Genomic DNA, 18,049 nt, shown 5'->3' on the forward strand with positions numbered 1-18,049 from the left:
CTCCTTGACCCCCTCATTAATCTTATGCATATCATGTCTCATGAGTGTGAGCTGTTCTTTGAGATCCCCCTTGTGCAGAGTAAGATTGGAGTTGCATTGAGCCACTGCTGTTAGCACATCTTGCAGTGTGGGCTCTGATATTGGCTGCTCCTCTGTGGCTACTGCCGGTGTGGAGGAAGGCCAGCTACCCTTTGCTTGTGTCATATGTCCCCGATCAGGCTCTGGGGAAGGTGCCTCATACATGGCAGAGGGTCCTGCATCTGATGCACAGTCGCTTGCTGTAGGGCTAGAGCAGGCAGTGGCCATAAGTGACTGTGCTGTCGCTAGTGGCGAGGTGTGGCAAACTTACTGAGCCGTGCTGCTACCGACTCGCTCCTCTCCCTCTGCTTTCCATCACACGCCGGCGCCATCTTGCCCGCACAACTCCATCTGCTTCCGCTTTTCCTTTTCACCCTTGCTGCAGGTCGCGGCTTGGGACTGCATTCTGTCGCTCCCCTGATGCTCTGGTTGCTGTGGGGCTGAGCTTTCTGCTTTCCGGTAGCCTATCGTGCCAGGACTCAGGATTATTTGTGGGTATCTCGCCGGAGCTCCCTCGGCACACGTCTGATCACATTCCTGATTAGGCCACCCTCCCCCCGTATGAAAAGGTTATTAGCATGGCAAGATGAAGACAATTTTTTTTGTGCAAAATGCTTAAAATTTTGAAAATCTCTATATAAATTTGGTATTTCCGTAATTACACCCAACCAAAACAGGAAGTATAATTAAATATAATTTGTTATAAACAAGCCATTTAAAAACACAGAAATCTAAAAAAAAATTAGATTTAAAAGAAAGGGAGCAAAATAAATGGAAGTGTAGAAAACGAAAAAGGGCATTGGCGGGAAGGGGTTATTAGGGCACAGGACATAAAACTGTTAGGATGACTGACATGTAACATGAGCATGTGGACTTTTGCAACTTTTTTTTAGACCTAAGACAATCTCCCTTCCAAGTTCGCCATGGGCAGGTTTTGTGAAGTGTTCCTTGAGTTGTCACCTGATTTATGTTGTGACTTGTTTAATTAGTCGCAAGTTGCAAACTTTGGCACAAATCTACATCTATCCGTTACCAGGCATGGGAAATAGCTTTGAGCTATTTGTGACTTTTTTGAGACCATTTTTACAACTCATATTTACGACTGGATTGTGGGTCTGTGTGCTCGAACTGGAGATATGGGCAGTTAAAGCCATTTATGGGAATCCAAGTTTAAGATATAGATCAGGATTTCTTTAATGCACACCTGTCATCAGGTCTCTGTCACCTGGAGCAGCTCACAAGGATCCCACCCCAGCCTTTTTCTAGTCAGTTCATACATTAATCCTTCTAAAATCATCTTTTCTTTATTATGTTAATGAGAGAGAGTGATGTTAACCCTCTCCTCTCCCTGCTCATGTCTTTTGTAATGTATAGAAAAGCATCGCTAGTGTTTGTGCTTTACCTGCTGACATGTTCTGCTATACACTAGTGATAGACACAGACATCAGCTACGTATGTATCTAACATGTTCTGCTATACACATGACTGCATCCTGGAGCAGTTGTATCTCTCATATACACACACAGGTTGAAGGGGCGTGGCCGCCACCACCAGTATAGAGAGGAGCCAGCATGTGGTCAAGAACTGGGGGTGCAGCTGTGCCTCCCACTCATAAATAAACTGGACAGTTGAATATGATAATGATTCACTGGACTTCTCTCAGGTCATTTGCATAAAAATTTAGGACCCAATTGCAGGCATGTAGAGGAACAATGTAGGGATAGGGGAAATACTTTCTAATGGAAGTTTATGACGATATATTTAGTTTTTGGGGTTAATTTACCTGACAAGTTCTCTTTAACTGTATCTATTGTGCTGCTCACAGAAACACAAGTCTGAGTGAATTTGAAAGATGAGATTTCTATGTTTGCTACCAAAAGCTTAGTACCCTGGACACTGTAGAGCCCAACATTTGGTGGTCTGAAGTGATGCTCCCCCTCCAGCTTCTTAGTGTGAGCTCATTTGCATATGAGTTAAAGGATCTGCAGCATCCTCCACCGGGGCCTAGCCTTTTCTTGTGGCCCTGGAGTCAGCCGGGGCCCATAATACTGGAGTGGCTGGCTATTGTGGCCTAGGGCATGCTGTTGTCACGGTGCTTGATATGGGACCGGAGGGCTGACCTGCAGCCTGGCAGGTCTCCAGCAGGTTGTGTGTGCAAGAAATAAGGAGGGTGAGGCTGATGTACTGGTTTCTCAATGGGGAGGCCACCCCTGAGTGTCTGTAGGTTGAGCCCCTGGGTAATGGATGTGGAAGCCCATGGTGGTAAACAGCCATATTCAGGGATCAGGTGGAGGCAACGTTGTGCAAATAAATTTACAGTTCTTTATTGAAGTTCAAACAGCAGGCAGAAAATTCTGATTACCGGAGTGGTCATGGAGAGAGGTCCGCAGGAATGGTGCACCACCCTGATAGTAGATGTAGGCTGGGATAGTTGAAGTGGAGCTGTGTCCAAATTGTGGAAGCTGCAGCTCTCGGGGTAGAGTCTCCTGACGCAGTTCTTGGAATTTGTATCTGTGGCAGCACTGAAGGTGTGCAGCACGCACCGTCTCCTTGGGATTAGACCCTACAGTCAGAATCTTGTGCTCCCAAAGAGCAGGGGTTTTATACTCCCCCTGGTCAGGAGGTAGCACCTCTGCAATCACACTCCAGCAAACAATACAGCCACATCATTGGATAATAATTGACACAAATTTAACTGTTGTCTTTCCAGGCAGAATCTACAGCTGCAATTACATAATACTCAGATTCCAAAACCTTCCTAGAGAGGTGATCAATCTCCCTGACATAAGGAGGATGCTATTCGCAACTACCAGCCTGCCTATGCGTTGGCAGGAGAGTTACAGATCAAATTTACAAAAGGGGGAGTTCTATAAAGAATATGTCATACCCTTCTTGAAGGTGTTGGTAGTTAAGTGGTGTAAAAGCTGGTGACAGAGGCTCTTTAAACCCTGAACACCAACACCCATTTCCATTTTTTTCTCCCCATGTTTAAAAAAACTTTTTTTAAAAAAAGAAACAATTTAAACTAAATGTAAATTTCTAGGTTGAAAGTTTAAAGTCATCATCTGAGGAAGCATTACGGATGCGTAGAGAGACTGATATCAAATGTCAGCACAAGATTGCAGAAATGATGGCACTAATGGAAAAGCACAAGGTAAAAAAAACCCCACAGTAACAGCAATTGAGCGCAACAAAAAGAATACGGCTTGTATTTTTGGATATGTTTTAGCAACGTTCTTTTAATTTAAAAACATAATTGAGGAGATGTATTCATCTGTCCACAATAGAATTCTGTTGTTTGCACATTATAAAGGGGTTTAGACAGTGTTCAGGCTCTCCTACGACTAGTTCAACAAAAGGTGCATGGTTTAAGAAAGGGGCATGGCCTTGCGGCAAAAAAAAGACTATGTACCAAAAATAATACTGACCCAACAGAATTTTGTCCTAGTTGTCTTGCATAAAATAAACCAACTAATAGAAGGTACAAAGTATGACTGGACAGTCTTAAACTACTACAGATTTATCATCCAGCAACAGAAACGTATATGAATATTCTTTGGCATAAGACTGTCTAGTCCAACTCTGCATCTTACCTTACTAAACTTTTCATAAATCTGCCCCAATATGTGTATCCCAGAAATTTTAAAGCTGAAAAATGGCTTATTTTGTTATAAAAACTGCAAAAGCAAAACATCTAAAGTTTCAGAATATTATATGGGTTAGCGGCACTCATTTACCCACATGGGTTAGTGACCCAGATTTACTAAGGTGCTTGCACCAGATTTCTTTTTCAGTGCAAACCGCTTGCACATATACTGTATTTAAGAAGTGCCCTCGCCACGTATGTGTCACATGCGACCCTTTTGTGTCGCGGCTGCAGTATTCTTCACGCAACAAAAATTTTGTCATTGAAATGGGTGTTCTGATGCACAAGTGGACCATGCGCCACATTTATCATCAAAAATCTGACAGAAGTGTTTCATGCTGCATGTTAAGGGCTCGCCAAAAAAAAAGTTGGTGCACTCTGTAGGGGCAGTGCAGGGAGTGCCAGATTCATAAAGAACAGGTTCCACAAATCATGATTTTGGTGCACCCAGGACACTGCACATGTAAACTGCACACTGTTTTTAGTAAATGCGCCCCATCATGTTTAAAGGGAACCTGTCACCAGGAGACCCATTTTTAGCACTCCCCCAGTCCCCACAGAGCATAGTACATACACTGCCAAAGTGTTTTTGTATTAAAAATAGGTTTTACAGAAAAAAAGATATGTTATATTGTACCTTTCATTAGCATCTGCTGTGTGACTAGGCAGTTGCCAAATGGGAGGGCCTGGAAAGGAGCAGTTTCCCCCCACCATTGGGGAACAGCTACTCCATGTGACCTTTTCAAATATATGAAAACACCCATCACTTGGCTTAGCAACGCCCCTGCTCCTCTACAGCCAATGCCGAGTGTGGGGAGTTATTCATATATTTCAAATGGTCACATGTTTCCCATGGGTGGGGGGGGACTGCTCCTTTCCAGTCCCTCCTTTTTGGCAACTGCCTAGTCACACAGCAGATGCTAATGAAAGGTACAATATAACATATCTTTTTTTCTGTAAAACCATTTTTTTTATACAAAAACACTTTGGCAGTGTATGTACTATGCTCTGTGGGGACTGGGGGGGGAGCTAAAAATGGGTCTCCTGGTGACAGGTTCCCTTTAATAACATTTTTGTACTTTTATAGACCAATTGGCTGATGGTGGTGCAGCTGAAAATGACATGCAATGTAGTGACATCAAAGTTAAACAGATGAAAAGACAGATGTTATGTAGAAAAAGTTAACTTTATTTAATGAAGTCAAACAAAAAAGTAAAAACAATTAAAATTCCCAAAACTAGGGAAAGCAATTGATCCCCCAGTGTCCAGCCCCAGTATAGAGTACATGAATCGTGTGACAGAAGATAATACACAAATGTATAATGCGGGCTTGACGGGCGATAAGCGTGGGGCACCTGTGACCCCCCGGTTTCTCCAGCCCGGCATCCCTTATTTGGTAATGTGACCTCCATTATTCCTACTAAGTACTTTATATTTATGCTAACATTTGTGTATTATCTTCTGTCACACGATTCATGTACTCTATACTGGGGCTGGACACTGGGGGATCAATTGCTTCCCTAGTTTTGGGAATTTTAATTGTTTTTACTTTTTTGTTTGACTTCATTGAATAAAGTTTACTTTTTCTACATAACATCTGTCTTTTCATCTGTTTAACTTTGATTCATTGTTTCAGATGTTGTCACTACTATTGTTTGACCCATTTTTTTCTGCGAGTTCGCAATGTAGTGACATGCAATACATAGGTATATATATGGTAAAAAGTAAGAAAGCAGCACAAGAATTATAATATAAGTCGGTACAAAGCCCAGGGGTTTGACTCGGGCCCCATCAATGCAAAAATATTAAAGATTGTCAGCACTCCAAAATAAAAATAAGTCCTTTTTATGTTTCCATGCAACGTTTTAGCTACTACACACTGGAGCCTTTCTGAAGGCAGGAAAATATATGGGTATAATGGAGTGGGAAAATTAGCAAAAGATGCGGGGTAGCTGGAAAGAAGTCCCTGGGATATTGTCAGTGCCGGGACGAGATATTTTGGTGCCCATGCCCCGCAGTATAAACGTGGTTCCCACAAATGCCCTTAGTATATATTTAGTCCCCACACATGTCCCAAAGTGTTAATGTAGTCCCCTCACATGCCCCACAGTATACATGTAGTCCCCTCACATGCCCTACAGTATATATGTAGTCCCCTCACATGCCCCACACTATATATATAGTCCCCGCAGATGCCCCACAGTATATATGTAGTCCCCGCACATGTCCACAGTATATATGTAGTCCCCTCACAAGTCCCACAGTAAATATGTAGTCCCCTCACAAGTCCCACAGTATATATGTAGTCCCCACACATGCCCCAGTATATATATAGACCCTGCACATCCCCCACACTATATATAAAGTTCCTGCACATGCCCCACAGTATATATGTAGTCCCCTCACATGTCCCACAGTATATATGTAGTCCCCACACATACACTCAGTATATATGTAGACCAAACACATGCCCCACATGCAGCACCTGAGTCGCGCAGAGGGTGCAGGCAGCAGTAACATTGCTGCCTGCATCCAGTGATCAGTTCTGTGTGCATCTTAAATGCACATAGCGCTGATTGCCCTTAAGGGCTGGGAGTCGGGGAAGCACTGAAATCAGATCAACCCTTACCTTCCAGAGAGAAACAAAAATAAAGTTAGCCATATTAGTTTCATGGATATAAAAATGCCCAACAATTAAAATATAACATATGTTATCCCATGTAATGAAAACCAGAAAAAAGTCAAAATGTGGGTATGGAACCCCCAACAATATCTACTATTGGGACTAGACTTTTGCCATTTTGCCATCCATAAAAATTTTCATTAAAATGGTCTTATTTTTTCCAAAATGTTACTTCCATCTTAGCTTTGAATCATAATAAGCTTTATGTGAAAAATGTCTTATTGATATACAACGAGGTGGAATTACATTTAACTTTGTTGTTTTGTTCTAGCATCAGTATGATAAACTGCTTGAAGAAAAGGATTCAGAATTAGGTGGACTCAAAGCAAAAGAACAGGAAATTACGGCTACCATGGTGAGAAAAAAACTCCACATTAAAATAAGCAATTCTGTAATTCACACTCATTGGATTTCTGCAGTTGTTTGCCAGCTAGCCGGGGTTTTGCCTTGTACCTCTGGCTGTCTTTGTTTGGTTGGTTGCAATGGGAATCTGTATCTAGACGGTGGAAAGGATCAGGCAGTGGGTCGATGTTGGGAGGGGTTACTAGCAGATGTGTACACTCCTGATCGGTAGCTTCTGGGTTCAGTCTTGGCAGCATGTAAAATCTCTAGGACTTTGAGTTATGTTATAAGCATGTGACTAATCACATGCTTCAGGTCATCCAATTACATACCAGGAATGGTATGTAGCACAGCTGTTTGTGTGTGAATATAGTAGAAATGTGTATGTGTGAAAGTTTGAGTGTGCAAATAAAGACAGAGCTCAGGCTGGCATCAGATCCTGCACACAGAGCACAGTATATATACAGTGCTACCTATTTTAACAGATCTTTTTGCAGAATAAAGGGGTGGTGAGCAAATAGGGGCAACTACCATAGAGTATAATGGGCAAGAAAAAAAAAAACCGTTGATAGAAATTAAAAACTGTCTTTTAGGGAGTGGGTCCTCTCTAATAGGTAATGTTCACGTTCATGTGAATGCCCTCACTGCTCTGGCATCACTGCCCACAGCTCATGTCACAACCAGGAAGTCCTCCCCATTTCAGGAAAAGCTGAGAGCATATTACAGATAGCCTCATATATCTATTAGCCCTATATCTCAGGATAGGAAGAAGCTAGAAGTGTGATACGAGTATTATTGACAAAGGCTCTCTTCGGCTGTACTAAAACTATTTTTTGTCAGGTAACTTTACAATTAAACTTTAAGGCTACAAGTACACAAACCACAAACAAGACCATTGTTTTTCACTATTAAAATGTCCCTTCTCTGAACATGACCTTGTTGTCACAAGATTACTATGTCTAATATTGTGGAAATTTTTTGTCTATATCAAGGAAACAGAACTGTCCAACAAAAATAATGAGATAGCCACACTTAAAAAGCATCTTCAGGAAGAAAAAGCGCAAAAGGTATAAATATTTTAAGTATTATTTTTAATTTTTATAAATATATCTTTACAAAAAAATATTGCAGGTGTATCTCAATTTCAACTGTTTTTCTGCCATATACCTCTCGTATAAATCTTGTAAATATTCCTGTCCTCCTTGCTTAAGCGTGTGATTCTTTTCCTTACCGTACCCTTTTTTATTTTTATGTTTCCATTTTTTACTCCCCTCTTTCCACAAACCATATCATTTTTATTCTTCCAATTACAATGAATTACAATGGCTTATAATCTGCAGGACCAATTGTTCTTTCTATTAGCACCATTTTTATATTTTCAGTGTACAGGCAATTTGGAAAGACATCCAAATGTGGTAGAATTGCCAAAAAACCACAGTTGCAACATTTTCCTATGTGCCCTTGTTTTTCATCTTTTCCCCTTTATTCATTTGGTCAGTACGACCACTGAGATACCAAAATTTTGTATAGGTTTGTTATGCCTTATGTGGAAAACATGAAAACCTTTTGCACAAAAAAATTCTTTGTTTTACCATATTCGGTTTACCGCCTCTTAACAGCTTTCATGGCAAACAATCGCCGCCCTGTAATTAATTCATGGGAGTGGGCGCCAACTAGCATTTAAACATGGCGGCACCCACAAGCATAGCTATTGGGTGGGATCCAACCGCGGCAATTACTAGCAGGTGTCAGCTCTGTAATACAACTGTGTACATAGAGGGCTACGTCTGCGAACCTTCTATACAACATATATACTCTTACAGCAGTAAGGAAGTGGTTTAGAGTAAAATGCATTTCATAAAATCCCATGCATAATGCGGCAGACCCTCAATGATAAAGTGCTGACACAGCCAAGCAAAACATCATGAAAATAAACCTTTAAACATATGACTGCCTGTTCTGTCTTACATGAAGATGGCAGTTCACATCTTCCTCAGATGTCCTTTTCTAGGCATATCATATGCTTCTAAATTAAATGCTTGAAGTATAGATGTGTCATAGTAGATAAGACTTTGGTCCATTGTGTCCAACCTATAAATCCTACAGTGTTGATTATGAGGAAGGCATTTTATGCACTGATGACAAATGCCAAAATGTTCCCAAATTCACTACAGGCAGTCCCCGGGTTACATACAAGATAGGGTCCGGAGGTTTGTTCATAAGTTGAATTTGTATGTAAGTCGAAACTGTATATTTTATAATTGTATATCCAGACAAAAAAATTTTTGGCCCCAGTGACAATTGGAGTTTAAACATTTTTTGCTGTAGTGGGACCAAGGATTATCAATAAAGCTTCATTACAGACACCTTACAGCTGATTAGTGCAATCTGAGACTATAGTAAAGCATTCAGAGAGCTTCACCAGAGGTCAGAGGGGTCTGTCTGTAACTATGGGTTGATTGTAAATCGGGTGTCCTTAAGTAGGAGACCGCCTGTATTCATGAAATAGGGCACAAAATGGGTTTATATAATCAGTTTATATTGTTGGATGTGTACATAAGGAGAAATACAGTTTTTGGCCATTGTATAAGTTTTCTCATTTGTATGCTGAATCTTTATTTCTCATTTTTTTCTGAGCTATTAGGTGGAGTTTAGTTACTATAATGTCTTTCATACATAATGCATACATAAAACTTGAAATCCTACCAAGACTCTCTCACTCACTAAGAAGAAGCTCATGAGACATTATCTAGAAGCACACATAGGAGCTACTATAGCTGATAGGATTTCTGTTTCCCCTTAAAGTGTAACCGTCATTTCAAAAAGCTTTTGATATGTTGTAGGGCAGGTAATTTTAAGCCCTTTTGCAATTGGATTAGTTACCCGAATCTTGCTTCTTCCTCTTGTATTCTGCAGACTTCCCCTAGATGTCAGTGATCTCTCATATGGCTGTTGCTAGGCACATTCCGTCCTCACAGAGGAGCTGACTATGGAGCTAGAGACATGCCCACCTGTCCTCTCTCTGCAATCAGCTGTTTACCTCATGTCTCACTGCTCCAGCACTGTCATGTGCAGAGAGAAGCCCTATGTAATGTAGGAACAAAATAACTACACTACACATTATCTCTCCCACAGCTTTCCCTATACTTGTATATAAACAAATAATCCACACAGACAGAATCTGCAGATTCATCACCTCACACTCCACAGCAGGAAATGGCAGGAGAGACACCAAGTCTTCAAGCTGTCCCCACATGTACTGTGCTGAAGTTTTACTTAGATAGGTAGGTACATAGATAGATAGATAGATATGAGATAGATAGATAGATGGAATATACATAGATAAATATGTAAATAGATAAATATGTAGATGATATGTAGATAGATTGATAGATATGATATAGATAGGATATACATAGATAGATAGGAGATAGAAAGATATTAGATAGATGATAGATATGAGTAGATAATATATAGACATATAGATATGGGATAAATCGATAGATATGATATAGATAGAAAGATATTAGTTAGATATGAGATAGATAGAATATAGATCGATATGGTGTCATTGGTAAGCAGCAGGTGCTTGTGATGAGGTGACAGGAGGCAGCCCCTCCCCCCCCCCCTCCATCTTGCTGATTGCAGTTTTTTTGAGAGCTGAAAATATATGTGATGGAAAGATTAGTCCTGTCATCCTGTCTGAGGAAGGAAGCATGGCCTCCGAAACATCACAGTGTGCTGAACTCTCGGTGAACAACCTACAAGTGTGGTTTATATTGGATGAATGATTTCAAATATATATATGCAAAAAATGTTTATGGATAAGCAATTAAAAAGAAGACATTGGGCCACATTTATCAAAAATAGCACAAACTGCCCTATGTGCCTGTGGAGTGTACAGAGTGTGCCAGATTCATCAAAAGTGGTGCACAGTCTTCATTAATATGGTGCACCCTGGTGTGCACCAACTTTTTTTGGTGCACCTTTAACATAGAGCGTATGATACAATTCTGTGAAGTCGATGTAGTAAATGTGTTGCACGGTCCAGAACTCCCCTTTTGTGCAGAATTTTGTGGCCCATCGGGCATCTTGCAGCTGCAACACAATACTGGCACAGACTATAAATATGTGTGCCAGCAGTGTGCACATTCTTTTCAGTGCAAATTCAGACACAAAATTGGCACAAATGCTTTAATAAATATGGGCCATTATATAATTTTTATTATTCCTTTTGTGCAGAATTATAATTTAGTAAGTTTCCTAATCCTTTATATTATATTTTTCATCTTGAAGGAGAAAATGAACTGTACCTCAAGGATGCAGCACAAAGTAAGAAAGTTTGTAAAACTTAGTTTATTATTATATACTATAGACCACATGTAGTATACTATACTTGTTTGTTTTTTGTTCCAGGAGGTTCAGACTGTATTTAAGGACATTGCAGAACAGTTTACCAAATTAAGAGATAGTCAAAATTCATCAGCTTTCTCAATGCAAACCCCACAGATGGAAAAAGGAAGAAAGTCAGATAATAAGAATGCATTTCCATGGACCACATCTAAAAGCAGCAAGAATGTCACTCCAAAGGTATATATATAGTGTTATGGGTTGTGCCTTGCCTTTACTGTTCTTATATTCTGCAGCACGTTATACCAGAATTACTGAACCCATTTTACTCCTTGTTAGCTGCAGAAGTAGATAGATAGTCATACAGACATAACAGAAGTAACTTGGATATGTCTAGCTTGTCTCACTTGTCTCTGAGAAGCTATTCACCTCTATGTTCTTTTTTTTTTCTTTTATAAACTTTTTATTGAGTTTTAAAAAATGTACAAGTAACATACTTAATAGTATTACATTATTCATATTATTCATCATACCACAATAAATCCAAATATCATACAATTTTCAACCCTAACCCACCTACCCATTATACATTATTATCTAAAAAAATCACAACACTCTCCCCCTAAGACCCCGCTGGAGCTGGAAAAAAAAAAAACTTAGAAAAGTTTATTTGCTTTTGTCAGACTCCCTTTGATCCCACAACTCATTAAGTTTTCTACTACCGCTATATCTTTTTTCATATGCACATTCATATGACTTAGTGCGCTCTACTATATTTTGCCATTCTCTCACCACCGGAGCAATGCTGTCTTTCCAGTGTTTAATCAATACCAATCTTGCCAAAAACAGAACCTTCAAGATCAGATCACACTTGCATCTTGAGCCTATAGTAGGAGGAATTAAACCTAAAAGGCAGAGGGTAGCTGTTCGCGCCAAGGCGCAACCTACACGTACTTCAATGGTCTTAAATATCTCCAACCAGTACTTCTCAATCGCGGGACAATCCCATAGAATATGGAGGATGTCAGCCTTGGATCTGTTACACCTCGTGCAATTAGAGTTATCCTTCAGTCCAACCCAGTAGCTGTGGAGAAAAATAAATCCTATACAAAATATTTAATTGTGTGCATCTGTGATTTAAATTTAAAGAACATCTAACCACGTTCTTATAAATCTCCCCCCATTGTGCTTCAGTAATAACACCAACTTGATTCCTCCACTTGACTTGACTGCTGTGACTTAAATCCTGGTCTAAGTCTTTACGTAAAAACCGGTACAACTTAGATAATTTAATAAAGGTCACCCCTGCCTCTAATAATTTTGAGAATTCCCCACTCCTTTCAGTCTTAAAACCAACCTTATTTTTTTTCTGTCTATAAGCATGTGATAATTGCATACACCTGAATAAATCTACATTTTTAAGAATACCCGTGTTAAACCAGTGTTGAAATGGAGGTAATTCCCCATTCGCCCTCAATTGCTCCAGTGAAACAATTCCCCTTTTTTTCCAAAATTCTACATCCTCCATTTTAAGAAATTCTGGCATGTTACAGTTATCCCACAGGGGTGTAAATATAAATCCGCCCTCGATCCTTAACAACTTCTTCACTTCTCTCCAAGTATTTATCAAAAGACTGGCCAAGGGGATATTTTTACTATCCCGTGACCTCAGATGTCCCGACTCTAATAAAACGAACATAGAATCAAATCTTCTTCCAACCATGCTAGATAATGTCAAGAATAGGGTACTTTCCTTATTTTCTATAAGTAGTTGGATTTGGGCCGCCAGAAAATAATGAAAAAAGGAAGGGAGAGAAAGACCCCCCTTCTTCTTATCTCTCATTAGAGTTTCCTGCTTAATGTGTACCTTTTTCCTCCCCCATAGAAGTTTGTTAATGATGGCACGGATAAGTCCAAACCATTTTTTATCAATCCAGCGTGGGCAATTACACAATACATAGAGAATTTGGGGCAGTAATATGATCTTAACCAAAACAACCCTCTCCGCTCGATTTAACAGAAGAGAGCTCCAAGTGTTCACCTTATGTTTTAGTTTCGCCAGGAGGGGAACCAGATTCAAAATGATGTAATCGCTTACCCTGGAGCTGACCGTTAGGCCCAAATACTCCAGAGATTGAGAGACAATTAAATCTAAAAGTTCTAAGTTAACCAGCGAATCCTCATCTAAGGGTACCAAAACAGATTTCTTTACGTTGATCTCAAATCCTGAATACCTTCCGAATTCATTAATCTTGCTGAGCACCATCGGAACTGACGTTCCTGCATCTTTAAGGCAGAGAAGGATGTCATCGGCATAAAGCATGATCTTATCAGCCGGACCCCCGACACCTCCGATCTCTTCACATGCCCTAACCTTTATTGCCAGAGGCTCGATAAACAAAGCCAAAAACAGAGGGGATAAGAGACAGCCTTGTCTTGTGCCTCGTGTCAGTGAAAAAAAAAAAGAGCTATCACCATTTACCTTAATCCGTGCTTTAGGATCGATATAAAACAATCGAACCCATTGCACAAACCTGTTGCCCAGTCCAAATCTATCCAATACCTCCCATAGGAAGTCCCACTCCACCCTGTCGAAGGCCTTAGAGGCATCCAACGACAGGATGGAGCGAGACCCCCCTCCACCCAACTGTGTGCTTGAATACAGCCGCTGGATATTCGTGCCAATGTGACGACTTCCCACGAAGCCACATTGATCTTTATGAACCAGGGCAGGGACCATTAATTTTAATCTATTAGTCAGCAATTTGGCCATCAGCTTGGCATCAGCATTCAGAAGAGAAATAGGTCGATATGATTCCCCCTCCACTGGATCTTTATTTTTTTCTTGATTAAAGCTATACCATGAGTCAGGAAGTCTACCCACTACCTGCGCTTTATCCCATACCTCGATCATAAGAGGGAGGAGAAGGCAGCCGAATCTATCATAAATCTCCAAAGGCAACCCATCCAAGCCAGGGGACACATTACGTCTGGAGGAGGACAACGTCTCTTCTAACTCCTTGACCGTGATTGGATGGGAAAGCTGAGTTCTCTTTTCTTTAGAGAGTTTAGGAATGCTGATGCCGTCTAAGTATTGTTTAATATTCTCTTCGGTGGCATCAAGATCTGAAGAATAAATGCCTTGAAAAAGCTGTAAAAATACCTCTTTAATCTCTATCTGGCTATGTACAATTTCCCCAAAGTTATTTTTGATTACCTGAATTCTATTCAGCTCCTGTTGTTTCTTTACTTTTTGTAGAAGCTTTTTCGAGGATAGACCACTTTCACAATGTGCTGACTGATCCAGAAAAAATAATTTTTGTGTTGCTTTATGAGACATATATTTATTATACATCTCTTGAGCTTGAATATATCTCTCCAAAGTGGTTTGTGATCTATTCTCCTGCAGCTCCTTTTCTCTATGTTATACTGCCTCTCTTAACTGCTTTTCCTGTTTAACCCCTTAACGACTTGGCCTTTTTTAGTTTTTTCACTTCCATTTTTCACTCACCAACTTCAAAAATCTATAACTTTTTTATTTTTCCACATAAAGAGCTGTGTTATGGCTTATTTTCTGCGTAACAAATTGCACTTCATAGTGACGGTATTTAATATTCTATGGCGTGTACTGGGAAGCAGGAAAAAAATTCCAAATGCAGTGAAAATGGTGAAAAACCACATTTGTGACGTTTTCTTGTGGGCTTGGATTTTACAGCTTTCACTCTGCGTCCCAAATGACATGTCTACTTTATTCTTTGGGTCGGTACGATCACGTGGATACCAAATTTGTATAGGTTTTATAATGTTTTCATACATTTAAAAAAATGAAAACCTCCTGTACAAAATATTTTTTTTTTATTTTGCCATCTTCTGGGGCCAATAACTTTTTCATACTTTGGTGTACGGAGCTGTGGATAGTGTCACTTTTTGCGAATTTTGATGCCGTTTTCATTACTATAATTTTTGGGACTGTGCGACCTTTTGATCACTTTTTATTAATTTTTTTATATTTTTCAAAATGGCAAAAAAATGCCATTTTCGACTTTGGACGCTATTTTCCGTTACGGGGTTAAACATAGTGAAAAAACATTATCATATTTTGATAGATCGGGCATTTTCGGACACGGCGATACCTAATGTGTTTATGATTTTTACTGTTTATTTATTTTTATATCAGTTCTAGGGAAAGGGGGTGATTTGAATTTTTAGGTTTTTTTATTATAATTTTTTTTAAAAAAACTTTTTTTTATTTTTACTATTTTTCAGACTCCCTAGGGTACTCTAACCCTAGGTAGTCTGATCGATCCTATCATATACTGCCATACTACAGTATGGCAGTATATGTGGATTTTACTCCCCATGCATTACAATGTGCAATTAGCATGGGTTAAAACGAAGTAGCCTCGGGTGTTCGGAACACCCGAGGTTATCATGGCGACGGATCGCCGCTCCCCGTGACGTCATCGGGGAGCAGCGATCCACAACAAGATGGCGGCGCCCATGCGGCGCCATCTCTTTGAAGCCGCCGGCAGCATTGCCGGCGGCGATCGCAGAGAAAACACCCGCGATCGGTGTTACCGATTGGTGTTACCGGTAAGCCTTTGCTGCAATATGCAGCAAAGACTTACCGGCTATGGAGAGGGCTGGGCCCGCGAGCCCTCTCCATGCACCGGGACCCGGCGCGCGCCGGGACCCGGCCCGCGAGCCCTCTCCATGCGCCGGGACCCGGCGCGTCGGGAAGGGGTTAATGAATTGCATTTGTAGATATATCACTTCAGAATTCAATACTCCTCGTAAAAAAAGATTTTACTGAATCCCATAACAGCCCGTGATTATCAATAGATCTATTAGTGGTAATAAAATAGAAGAGCTCTTTCTTAATTTTATTTTCATTCGTTATCAAGGAGAGCCAGTGAGAGTTTAGTTTCCAAAATCTACATACCGGAGCGACAGCATCGAAAAGCTCCAGGACCAGCGGCAAATTTTTTTGATCCATCTTATCGCTGGGGCATTAGCCAGTGCAAGGTCTATCCTTGATAAGGAATTATGAGAGCGATTAAAGCATGAGTATACCGGCTTATCTCCATATAGGGACCTCCACACATCTATCCAACCTAATTCCTGGCAAAATCTAGCAAAGGGGGTATCATTGGATCCTAGTTTCACAGACTGATTTCTCCCTATTTGATCTTCCTTATCAGAAAATACAGCGTTGAAGTCCCCCAGAAGCAGAACGGAGCTTTCACCCACCTTCTCAACAAACCGTAGAAGCGCTAACAACACTTCATATCTGAAGGGAGGGGGTATATATATCCCTGCTACCACACATTTAGTACCTTCCAGAATACCATAAAGAAAAACAAATTTTCCATCAGAAACACATTGGCATTTAAGTAATTTAAAGTTGATAGAGTTATAAATCAAGATTGAGACCACCCGTGAAAATGCGGAGAAAACAGAACTATAGGTCTGATTTGCCCATCTTCTTTGAATTAAATATAAAAAGTCCTTTACCAGATGGGTTTCTAGCAAAATAATAATTGCGGGAAGTTGTTTACAAATATAATTAAAGATGATACATCGTTTCAGGTGGTCCTTCAGCCCTCTAACGTTCCAAGAGATAATCCTAATGGAGCCCATCATTTAAAAAAAAAACCCTTCCAGCTCCAGTCACCCTTCCCTCTACCCCCCCGCCCCCTTCCTTCTGTATGTCCTACCATTAGAACTCCTCCTACTAGAGCCACTTACCCGCTCCCACCATCACCCCAACCCCCCCCCCCCAATGCTAACCAAAACACATATTACAATAGTGTAACGTAAATCACAGCCCCTTCGAGTCAATCCAATCGGAGACTTGTTCAGGGGTATTAAAAAAGTGGGACTGATTCTGGTATAATATTCTTAATTTCAGGGATGCAAGAGGGAGTAGATGATGCCTTTCTCTCTGTCTTTTTTAACTTCGATGGAGCTTTTCCTTTTTTGTAGGGTGTCCCTGGAAAAATCTGAATACATTGCGATTTTTGCTCCTTGAATTGTGAGATCTTTAATATCCCGTGCACGTCGCAAAATCATGTCCCTATCTCTAGAGAGAAGTGTTTTACATATAATTGTTCGAGGGGAATTACCAGGGACTTTTGACACCGCAGGGATCCTATGAGCCCGTTCAATTTCAAAATTAGCTGACAGGTGCTCTCTTCCTATTTTCTCTAAGAGCCACTCTTTAACAAAATTCACTATGTTCTCTCCCTCTGCTTTCTCTGGAACTCCTATTAATCTCAAATGGGCTCTTCTGGATCTATCTTCCATGTCCGCTAGTCTGTTTTTAAGGGCCTCATTCTCCTTTTCTAAAATAGAAGTAGTTTTTTTCACTGTGCCGACCTCCTTTTCAATTTTTAACATTTTTTCCTCATCCAGTTTCTGTTTATCTCTGACCTTATTGAGGTCCTCTCTAAGTAGGGAGACATCCCCTCTCAGTGCCCCCACTTGATCCGTTAATTCTCCAATTGCGTTACTGCAGACCTTTATGGAGGCAAGGCTTTCCTTGAGCATCTCACTGTCTCCCAGAGCTACTGGCTCCTCCTCCTTTTGTTCTTCTCCATCTAATACAGAAAACCTTGAGCCCTGCGATTTATTTTTAGGGTCCTGGCCCTCAGAGCCTTGGTTTTTCAGCCCTGTACGTGTTATAGCTATCGGTGACTTCCAAAGTTTGTCTATCTTCGCTGAGTTATCACCTTTCCCCGCCCCCCCCTTTCTCCTTTGGGGAGGATGAACCTAGAGATTTTCTAGCTAAATTTTTAGGGGGCATGATGGCTCCTTTACCATCCTGTAGCTGACCTAACCCAGAACAAAAAAATAGTAATTAATAGTAGTATTGATGTCACAAGGCCACCAAAAGTATCATAGTATCATAGTATATAAGGCTGGAAGGAGACGCAAGTCCATCAAGTCCA

At 40.5% G+C, this 18,049-nt stretch overlaps 1 protein-coding gene across 1 annotated transcript in view; it reads left to right on the forward strand.

The window, feature by feature from the left end:
* The window catches only part of SYCP1 (synaptonemal complex protein 1), a 152,745-nt gene that overhangs the window by 113,308 nt on the left and 21,388 nt on the right, over positions 1-18,049 (forward strand). Inside the window, exons 26-30 of the mRNA XM_072137680.1 lie at positions 3,122-3,232; positions 6,679-6,762; positions 7,742-7,816; positions 11,046-11,081; positions 11,166-11,339. Coding sequence (XP_071993781.1) covers positions 3,122-3,232; positions 6,679-6,762; positions 7,742-7,816; positions 11,046-11,081; positions 11,166-11,339 — 480 coding nt within the window. The remainder of the gene's footprint in view (positions 1-3,121; positions 3,233-6,678; positions 6,763-7,741; positions 7,817-11,045; positions 11,082-11,165; positions 11,340-18,049) is intronic.

The sequence above is a fragment of the Engystomops pustulosus genome, chromosome 2 (assembly GCF_040894005.1).
Source record: "Engystomops pustulosus chromosome 2, aEngPut4.maternal, whole genome shotgun sequence".
In the NCBI taxonomy this organism is placed as follows: domain Eukaryota; kingdom Metazoa; phylum Chordata; class Amphibia; order Anura; family Leptodactylidae; genus Engystomops; species Engystomops pustulosus.